At 35.8% G+C, this 10,972-nt stretch overlaps 2 protein-coding genes across 2 annotated transcripts; one reads left to right on the top strand and one right to left on the bottom strand.

Annotated features, from left to right (window-relative positions):
• Positions 1 to 2,444: 2,444 nt before the first annotated feature.
• On the top strand, positions 2,445 to 3,200 carry LOC126627849 (putative invertase inhibitor). The gene has a single exon (XM_050297432.1). The coding sequence runs from the start codon at positions 2,483 to 2,485 to the stop codon at positions 3,038 to 3,040; it is 558 nt and encodes a 185-aa protein (XP_050153389.1). The 5' UTR covers positions 2,445 to 2,482; the 3' UTR covers positions 3,041 to 3,200.
• A 3,179-nt stretch (positions 3,201 to 6,379) lies between these two features.
• LOC126627855 (acyl carrier protein 1, mitochondrial-like) lies at positions 6,380 to 8,540 on the bottom strand. Its single transcript, XM_050297440.1, has 2 exons — positions 8,245 to 8,540; positions 6,380 to 6,839 (listed from the first exon to the last, which is right to left on the bottom strand). Exons 1-2 carry the CDS (start codon positions 8,443 to 8,445, stop codon positions 6,663 to 6,665), a joined length of 378 nt encoding a protein of 125 aa, XP_050153397.1. The 5' UTR covers positions 8,446 to 8,540; the 3' UTR covers positions 6,380 to 6,662.
• Between the last annotated feature and the right edge of the window lie 2,432 nt (positions 8,541 to 10,972).

Raw genomic sequence — 10,972 nt, 5'->3', positions numbered from 1 at the left:
GAAATCCGCAAAATCCACCATGGTGTGAAAGGAGAAAGTGGTGATAGAGTGCTCATATGTTATGTTTCAATGAAGGATGGTACTAATTTAAGGGGGGTGAATAGGTTCCAATTTATAAATTTAATGTCAATTTCGATTCTCAAATTAATTTTCACATCCGCATCATATGAAATATCCTACATAATAAACAAATAAAATGTACACGCGGATGTAGGAAAATCCTCAGGTTCCCTCCCAAGTCAAGACAAATGAGGACGGAAAGACTTACAAACACAATGACTAGTAGGCAATTTTATCTCCACACTTTGCTACTCAAACTCTCTTCAGCCTTCAAGTGGAAGTGGCATGATACTAACGCAGTCATCGATCAACTTCTTCTCAAACTTTGCAAAATACTAACGCCGATTATACATAATGTATGGAATGAAATAATGTTTTGAAAATCAACCAATTACAAAAATCAAGTAACATTTCCATAATTGATTTTGAATTAAAGACCAAATAAAACCAGCATGAAAAGAATACTATTTCTCTGAAAAACGCAAGATGTTGTGATGCATCATGCACCCTATTTGTCTCATAATCAATTTTCCTCTGTGTGCAAACATGCCATGCAGGTCCGTCTCTAACCGTGTGTGAGTAATATTGAAAATATTTGAAAAATATCAAACATGACAAACTAAATTATCAAATAAATAAATTCCGAATGAATATTATTAAACCCAAATAACAAATAAGGTCTAACTACATGAATGCATATATATAACAAACTTACTTGGGTGAATATTTCTAAAATATTTGTGATCAAGAGTACAAGAGACAAATATAGATTTAAATAGTTACAACCGAAAACATGAGTCTAAGAAATTACAGACTCATGAGTTTTGTTAGGAATTATCAATTTTACTCTAATGGTGCGTTTAGTACTTGGGAAGGAATTCCCTAACTTTTCCTAGGGTACATGAAATGCATTTTTCTATTGACATGTTTAGTGACGTTTGGAAATTAAATAGGAAAGAAGAAGATAATTTAGTGTTTTAGTTTAATGATGAGGATAAAGTGTCACTTAGTACTTCGGTGTAGTGGTATTCATTTTCATTTGTAAGTGAGAAGTCTTGATTCAATTCTTATCAAAAGCAAATTAGAACCACATTATTGTTGCTAGCCCATTGTGTATATATTGGCCAACTCACGAGTCATGACCCAACAAATGGGTTAACCCTGACAAGCCCATCGGACCTAAGTTGTTTTATAGTATTGGACTAGGCCGACTCATGACCCAACACATTTTCCTAACTATACTATTTTTCTATAACTTAATAGCGTTACGGTTCATTGATATTTATTTTAACTTATTTGTAAGAGGTATTTAGTTTAACCCATATAGATTATTGAATTCGGTACCTAATTACGATTGGTTAGGATGAAAAAAATCTCCACACGAATATATGTAAGTTCAAGGCTCCGCACTGATGGAGCGAACACAAAATACCAAAAGTATGCTATATATGTGGAATAGAACCCTCTTTGTTCCCCTGCACGTTTGCGGGAACTACTTAAAATAGTGAGATCATTAGTAAAAGAAGGACCAACTACCGTGAAAGGGGAGAAGGGGGATGTTTGAAAAAAAAAATTCAAGGTGTAAAGGGAAAGCACTCGTTAACGTGGTTGTTAGTTCAAAAATTAGCTATCAACCAAAAGAATGTGAAAAAACGATTCATGAGTATTGAAATACTTTCGTACACGGTGAATGTTACTGCTTTTTGTTTCTTCTTTCTTCACCCACATGTCATCAAACATAAGGATATTTAATAAAAATAATAATAATCCCCCCACATTCTCATATCCCACATTTCTCTCCAACTTCTCTTTATTTCGTTATATTTTTCTGTTTAAATCTTTTATATTTATTATTTACACACATAGTGTACGGGCTCCATCTAGTCTATTTAATTGAAATAATAATTTTCAATCCAAGTCATTTAGTATTACGGTGAAATGATATTCTTCTTTATTCGTAAGTGAGAGGTTTTGTGTTCGATTCTCGTCAAAGGCTAATTTGAACCACATTATTGCTAGTCCATTATGAAATTAAGTTCACTCATTCCCCTTTGTGTAAATAATATCGTTTGTTAATAATTTTCAATCCAAGTGTGCAAGCATCCCTTCCCATAACTTCAGAAAGGGTGATGCTATAGAGAGACCATATTTTAAAGTTGAGAGTTGGATTACTTAATTGAGATAGCACGTATACATCACTTGCAACATCAAACGGTACCATGAAAGTGGTCTTCCTATCATTTTTCCTAAATCCTAAAAAAGAAATCCAATCATCAAGCATCACATCATCTAATTTACAAAACATAATATAACATTATTGTCACACCAATTGTTTTCTTTCAAAAAATAAAATTAGCCAAACTACCTATAAATACCCAATTCAGAAAAATACATAGTCCTCATCCCACCATAACACAAAAAAATGAGAACTCCCACATTCTCCTTCACAACTCTCCCTCTCTACCTCCTCTTCTTCTTCTTCTCCTTCAATGCCATTACTGCCAAAAACCTCATCCCTGAAACTTGCAAAAAATTTGCTCAATACGATCCAAACCTAAGCTACAATTTCTGCGTAACCTCTCTGCAAGCAGCGCCGAAAAGCCAGCGCGCCGATCTTCACAAACTCGGCATAATCTCAATCAAGTTAATCCGCAACAACGCTACGGACACAAGGCATTACATCAAACACCTGCTGAAAAACAAAAAGCTCGACCCCTACGTAAGGGCGTATTTGGGCGACTGCTTGGAGCTTTACTCAGATGCCATACCAACCATCAAGAAAGCCCTTATGAATTACAAGGCCAAGAAATACAACGACGCCAACATTGAAGTGAGTTCTGTCATTGATGCCTCCATAACTTGTGAAGATGGATTCAAGCAAGGACGGTTGGTTTCGCCGTTAACGAAGCGAAACAACTATACGTTTCAGTTGTCGATTATAGCACTGTCTTTTATCAATCTGCATAATTCACTAAATTAAATCAAACAAAGAGAGATATATATTATATTTTATTTTATTATATATATATACACACACACACACACACATGAGTATATATAGCTGTCTTTGTTCATGAATTATATATGTATTTTGTATGTTTTTATTATTTATTTGTAGTTATCTGGTTTGTTTTCTGCAATACCTAGATTTTATGTTCGTTCATTGTTTTGTTTGATTGTCTGGTTGTTGTTGTTTGCAAGGTTTCCTTTCTGAATTCTGCTAGCTGTATATGTAGTGTGTAAAAAAATCTAATTAATCAGAAGATAAGATTTGGAAATTGGTAATGGTGAGCTTTGAAGATAACATCAAGAAAGAGTAGCTTCTAATTAATCCTATTATATTAAATTAGTTTTTATTTTTTTATAGAGAAGTATTGGGAATGGAAAAGAAAACTAGAAGGTTCAATGTTAGGGACACGAAATGTGTTCGCATGGTGTCGTGTTTATACGTTATTTGTTAATCTTCTACATTATTTGTTAATCTTCTGTTTGCAATGGACCGAGGCTTCAAATTTCCCAGCTAATTAACACCTCGTACTATTAGACGTTGATCAATGTCGATCTTATTACATTAACAACTAACAATTACAATAATCTCATAATGAATTAGCTATTAGTCTGGCTGTATAGAAGATGTCTCATATTTGATTCCCGTCCTTTAAGTTGGATAATTATAAAATAAAAAATAAATAGAAATCTGATGAAGTATGTGGAGCCTTGTGGCTTGTATACAACAACTACTTTTTTGTTTACTAAATAAGTAGATTGCGTCATGGATGAAATTAAGGTGTTGGTGCAAAAATACTATTTATGTGGTGCTTTAATTGTTATATGACAAAACAATATGGCCAATCTTTTTCAGTGAAGGACCTGATGACTTTCGAATACAACGTGACCAATATATCCCCTCATAACATGATGGGTTAATATTCTGAAGCTTAAATAAACACCAAAAATAATTGTTTCGATAAGGGTTTTTAGCCAAAATGGTAAATAAAACATCACTTTGGTCCCTGACATTGAAAATCAATAGATATTGTCATTGAGATTGTCCACCATCCATTATTTTGGTCATTCCGTTCAAAACTCAGTTAAGTGTCCTGGAGCTCTTGGCCGGAAGTTTGGGCAATTTTCAAACTTCGTAACTCAATCGTTTCTTAACCAAATTTGATCCATAATATATCAAAACGAAGATAGGAAAGTGATGAACAATATTATATCCATTTGGAAGCCCAATGGTTGCCGGAGATGGCCTGAAAATAGCCTGAAAGGTGACTGGTCGGCGGGAAAACTGGAAAACTCGCCGGAAACTGGGTAAAATTTAAACGTTCATAACTTCTTCAATACTCAACGAAATCGAGTGATTCCAAAACAAAAATCATACTTCTCAACGAGAGGAAGAGAATGGTACCTTTCTCAATGGATAAATAGCTGTGGTTTGACCGGAAAACAGCTCGAAATTAACTAACGCGAGACCAAGACAGCCACTTTCGAACCATTTTCCAGCCAAACCACTGCGATTTAGCTATCGAGAAAGGTACCATTCTATTTATCTCATCGAGAAGTATGATTTTTATTTTTGAATCACTCGATTTCGTTGAGTATTGAAAAAGTTATGAACGTTTCAATTTTACCCAGTTTCCTGCGAGTTTTCCAATTTTCCTGCCGAATAGTCACCTTTCAGGTTATTTTCCGGCCATGTCCGGCAACCATTGGATCTCATCGAGAAGTATGATTTTCGCTTTTGAATCACTCGATTTCGTTGAGTATTGAAAAAATTATGAATGTTTCAATTTTACCCAGTTTTCGATGAGTTTTCCAGTTTTCCTGCCTACCGCACCTTTCAGGCTATTTTTCGGCCAGCTCCGGCAACCATTGGGCTTCCAAATAGGTATAATCTTGTTCTACACTTTTCTATCTTCATTTTGATATATTATAGGTCGAATTTGGTTAAAACACGATTGAGTTACAAAGCTTTGAAAATTACCAAAACTTTCAATCAAAAGCTCCGAGACACTTAACGGAGTTTTTAACAGAATGACCAAAATAATGGATGGTGGACAATCTCAATGACCATTTCTATTGATTTTCAATCTCAGGGACCAAAGTGATATGTTATGCAAATCTCAGAAACCATTCTGGCTAAAAAGTCTTTCGATAATTATAAATTGTAGAAAATAATAAAATGCCAAAACTTAATATACGAAAAGGAAAATATTGTCTTCCTACATGTAAAGAGCATTTCCTCCTCACTAAGTGATACATTTGTAGATATAATTTCCAATATTTGTTGCGTTAGCACAAGATATGCTTGACCAAGGCAGAATCGTGCATACAACCAGAGATATGACCCTCGCTTCCTATATCTCCTTGAACAGATCACCAGACAAGTGGCACTGGAAGAGAGAGGGGGGGGAGGCTCTAACGGGAAAAAGATCCGGAGGATCCTTTTCCTGGGGATCCTAGGGATCTTGTAATCGCGACCGTTTATCGTACATCGTGCGGTCAATTTTCGTTAAATACTATTTATATTTAATTTTAAATTTTTAAATATTTTCTAACCGCGTGATGTACGATAAACGGTCCTGATCACGGGATCCCTAGGATCCCCTTATCCTGGGAAAAGGATCTGTTTCCGTTCTAACGGGAAGAACCAAGAATCTCCAATTACAGCCGCTAAGTTCGTTCTAATGACAAGTAATCATAACAAGCACTTGTGTATGGGAAAACTTTACAAGCACTGTAATGGGTCCAACTTCCACAACACCAGTTGCCCACAAGAATGAAATTGGTGGCAAACTTAGTACATAAGCAACATATACAAGCCAGTGTGACCACTAAGAAATACTACCATAAAGACGACACACACAATCACAATCCCGAAAGTCTCGTATGAATCTTACATTAGTCTTTCATACGAACAAAGAATTTCCACTCGAGCAAGGTATCAAAATTAATGTTTGAGAATTCTTTCTACGGTGACATGTGTGTTGTTTCCAGATTATTCAAAACGCTTCTGAAATATTCGGATGAAATCAAGAAAAATAAGTTTGGATTTGGAAAGGGTTTCTTAGAGACAGACCAAATGACAAAAAGTGTTCCTAAGAGAACAGGTGCATTTATGGGGAACAAAAGTGCACGTCTTAGACACGGACAATAATACTTCAGTAGAAGCGTGCCCTCCACTGTTACAATGTCTGCCCAACAGAACCATGATGCTTGAACAATGATTCACGAATCTAAAGTAATCGGAAAACCATGTAATGAATGATACACAGTATACAAGTAATACAGTTTCAACTCAGAGACACGTTATCCATACAAATCAGAACGTGAAACCATGTAATAAAAAATGAATTTAAAGTTATTGAGAAGGAACACAACCAATCAGACTGATTGGATAGAAGTTGACGGTGTTTACAGTTGAAGCATTGCAAAGACATTGATAGGTTTTAGTTCCAGGAGAACAACTCTTTTTTTGAGAAAGATGCAAATTATTTTCAACCAACATGGTGATCAAATTTCTTCGAGCGTCATTTAGGCAGAAACAAAATTACGTTCAAACAGTTCATGCAAAGAGAAAACGCTGCTGCTAAAGAGAGTTACGCAGCCATTGGATGGTTATAGACGTACTCAATTGCCAGATTAGTGGAGTCGATCCTAACAGCTTCCAAATCTGGAATCTCTAGCTTGAACTCTTCTTCTAGAGCAATCACAATCTCCACATTATCCAAGCTATCCAAGCCCAAATCCTTCTGAAAATGTACATCAGGACTCACCTGCCAATAATTGACGGAAAATCGGTACTCCCAGTAAATTTCAGCTAAAAAAAATTGATACTTGATAATGGAAAAAGAAAAACATTCTGAAAGGGAGAAACAAAGTTATACTTATTGAATGAGGAAAACATCAAAACAAAAGGAAGATGAGCAATCATGCCACTGCACTTGGTTTCTAAACATATAATATAAGCACTAAAACATACCCCACAGGCACGGTTTTACATTCTTAACCGCTACAACCTACATTTTGTTCATGATTATAACATAAAAATATCAAAGCAGTCACTCTGCACATGCTCAATCTAGATTATGTAAAGCGTCTCATTCATAACCAACTTTTCCCTGTAAAACCCAAAACGTTTCAGATCTTGGCTAATAGTTACAAAGGACCAAAGCATATCATCATCTTAAGCCTAATCATGCCTTATCTCTTTAATTAATCAAGAGAATTTGCCTCACCAACCGTCCTATGCGGTTCAAATAGTCCAATCAGCGCCAGAACTGTGAGCTGACAACATGTCAAAAGGTCATAGTTACAAGTTACAACCATGCGACCTTTACTCGGAAGATTTGCAAAAACATCTCACCAACCCGTGCAAGCCCAAGGAAGAAATAGTACAACATCAGCATTTGATACCAAGAAAATGTGCATTACCTCCCCAAAAAAAAAAATCAGTATAAAAAGTTGTTTTCTTTCTCTTGCTTTCTCATATCAGCTAAATATAGGACTAGCAGTGGGTATAGCCTATGGGAACTCTTTCCGCAGCCTGACCCTGCAGGCCTATTCTGCAGGGTCAAGTTCTACCCATGATGTCTCATCAAAGTTCCAAATTACCATCAAACACACACCAAAAAACCAAAAAACAAAAAACGATACGGCACGGCTAGAGGTACGTAATACTAAGCCTATTGCCATTTAAAGATTGATGAAAACAAAGAAAACAATGAATTCAAGAGAAAAATTACACCAACATTTCTACATTGTATTGATGCCTGGACACTGAGATCCACAAAAATCAAGATAATTTAAATGCCCAAAAAGGGCGAAAGCTTAAGCGAACCAACAAACAAAAAATGGATCCAAAATCTCTTTTTTTTTCTTTTCTTCTGGTATTATTCTGTAAATTGGAACCCCAAATCGACCCTGAATTATTTCGAAAATTCATGGGGGAAATTGAGCTGAAATAATAAACTGACTGATAAAACACTAACTACAATTTAAAAACGAATAAATTGAAATCGAAGCAATCTAGCAATCAATAGCTCTAATTACGCTTTTGGTTTCCGAGAAAACCGAAGGAAAATAAAAACAAAAATTGGGATTTCGGATTTCGGATTTGTGATATAATGTTTACATTTTCCAGGGAAACAAACAGAAAGTAGAGATGGAAAGAAGGCTGACCGTGGAAGGATCGACTTTCGGGAAGCTCTTGACAACGGAGAGGACTCTGTCGGTGACCTCGCTTTTCGTCAGATGATCGTCGCCGTGCGATGACATCCATCGGAGAGAGGGTGGGGCCCATTTGCCTCCAGTTAGGGTTAGGACCGGGTTTAGGGTTACCGGAACTCGCAAGTGCCGCAGTACGGCTGCTCTCAGCGCCATCTCTCTCTCCTCCCTCTGGTCCAGCGGTAAACTCTTTATCAGTCTATTTGGTTGCTGTAGGGAAATGGCGTATCGAACAAAAGCTTAGTAGTTCACGTGTTTGTGGCGTGATTTATCATTTTCTTGACCTTTTTCTTTCCCTTTTTCTTTCTTTTGTGTTTTTTTTAATTGTTTTTTTTTTTTTAAATATAGGAGTTTTCACATCCTATGTTGATGATAGACTAATTCTCCTCCTATCAACACCGCAATGACATGAGACGACAATACTCTTCTGATCCACCCAATCAAATGGTGCGTCAAAACAAAAACGGTGGCCCAAACAATACATTTATGGGAGGTCGAACTAGGGTTGGCGGTTCCAAACATCTTTTGTTTTGTGTTTTTAAGAAAATGTGGATTGAAGTATGAAGCGACTTGCCTTTACATTATGACGCGTCTAATAACCCATCGTGTCACTCGTTTAGCTCTCCACTCAAGAGATGATTGTACTTAGTTCGACGAACCTCCTACCATAATATTTAAAGATTTGGTATCTCCATATCTTATACTAAGTAGCTTTTTTCTAATTTTTGAATGAATTATGACGTTATTCTTCAAAACAAAGAAATTTAAAAATAGAGAAATTGAATTGAGGAGTTGGAATTAGACAAAATCAAAATTGGATTCATATTGAAGTTGTTTATTAATTTTTTTATTTTATTTTAAATCAAAGTAAAAATTATATCAATTCTATGTAAGATGCCTAGTAATACATATAAGATCCAAATTATATATTTTATTTGTAGCTCAACTAAACGAACCAAAAAACATATAATATCAATGAATTGTAACCTATGAAAGCATCAACATCCTTTTTTGTTAATGTGTACTTTCGTCTATAAATTGTCTAATACTAAGTTTACTAAAACTTTTTTGTTTGTGTGTGATGTATATCATTGACAATATTGTAATTATTGCTCAGTAACAATTATAACTCAGTTACAAACTTAATCATTAATAAAGTGCTTATAATTATTATTTTCATATACATGTGTTACTTCGTATATGTCTATTTGGCAAAAGTGTTTACATATATATAAGTGATGATAAAACAAAAATGAAGGCATACAACGCTTTATCGCAGTGTTATAAAGAAATCAGGTTTATGCACACTGATGCAGGTTTGATTCTTATCCATTTCTTTCTACCCTAACAACTAACTATTAAACTCATTAATGCTAACGCTTTACTAAAAAGGAGGTAAAATACAAATAAAGGAATGTGGAAACATAAAATAGCTCCACATGACAACACTTTTTATGCTTAATTTATCTGGTTAATGGGTTTTGATTTTTGTATTTGCAATTGAGATAAAATACTAATCATGGTAGCCACTTAGTACTACGATTTAGTAGTATTACTTTTCACTTAAAAGTGAGAAGTTTAGGTTTAAATTGTAACATCCCACATCGTCCAGGGGTGTGGATCATGTAATCCTTATATGTATATTCTCATCTCTACCTAGCACGAGGCATTTTAGGAGCTCACTGGCTTCGGGTTCCATCGGAACTTCGAAGTTAAGCGAGTTCACGCGAGAGCAATCTTAGGATGGGTGATCCACTAGGAAGTTCTCATGTGAGTTCTTAGAAACAAAACCGTGAGGGCGTGGTCGGAACCCAAAACGGACAATATCGTATTACGGTGGAGTTGAGCCTGAGATGTGGTGGGGGCCCGAGCCGGGATGTGATAATTTGGTATCAGAGTCAATCCTTGGCCGGGAGTGTGCCGACGAGGACATCGGGCCCCTAAGAGGGGTAGATTGTAACATCCCACATCGTCCAGGGATGTGGATTATGTAAGCCTTATATGTATATTCTCATCTCTACCTAACATGAGGCCTTTTGGGAGCTCATTGACTTCAGGTTCCATCGGAACTCCGAAGTTAAGTGAGTTCGCGTGAGAGCAATCCTAGGATTGGTGACCCACTAGGAAGTTCTCGTGTGAGTTCCCAGAAACAAAACCGTGAGGGCGTGATCGGGATCCAAAGCGGACAATATCGTGTTATGATGAAGTCGAGCCCGGAATATGATGGGGTCCGGGCTGGGATGTGATATAAATCGTTTGAATGAAGATTTTGATCCTAATTTTTTCTGCACCCCTTAATGTAAATATATCATTGTATAAAACATTACACTAGCAATGGCATGCTCTTCTCTTTTTTTTCTTCTCCTTTTTTTAAATTAATCAAATGAAATTCTATTTAAATACTTTTTTGGTTTAGTCAAAGCTATTTCTGCTCTGCATTAAATACTTTCACTTAATTGTCAAATGTAAACCTGACATTCGTGTTGTGTTTCTCGTGTTTGTGTTGTTTTCGTGTCATAGCCGATAGCTTAACATGTCGTGTCGTTTAATACCTGTTAAAGTAAACGGGTAATATAACCTGACCCGAAATCAACTCGTTAATATTATCAGGTAATATGGCTCGACCTGTTACCTATTAAGAAAAATATATTTTAAATCAATAAAAATGGAAATGAAAAACATA

The sequence above is a fragment of the Malus sylvestris genome, chromosome 7, assembly GCF_916048215.2.
Source record: "Malus sylvestris chromosome 7, drMalSylv7.2, whole genome shotgun sequence".
NCBI classification, from domain to species: domain Eukaryota; kingdom Viridiplantae; phylum Streptophyta; class Magnoliopsida; order Rosales; family Rosaceae; genus Malus; species Malus sylvestris.
The sequence above is the reverse complement of the archived record's forward strand: the minus strand, read 5'-3'. Positions and strand labels throughout refer to the sequence as shown.

Bases quoted from the DNA above. Each gene is read 5' to 3' on its own strand.
- LOC126627849 (XM_050297432.1), top strand. From the start codon at position 2,483: ATGAGAACTCCCACATTCTCCTTCACAACTCTCCCTCTCTACCTCCTC.
- LOC126627855 (XM_050297440.1), bottom strand. From the start codon at position 8,445: ATGGCGCTGAGAGCAGCCGTACTGCGGCACTTGCGAGTTCCGGTAACC. The intron at 6,840-8,244 runs GTCAGCCTTCTT...AATTATTGGCAG, and splicing joins CGAAAGTCGATCCTTCCACG to GTGAGTCCTGATGTACATTT.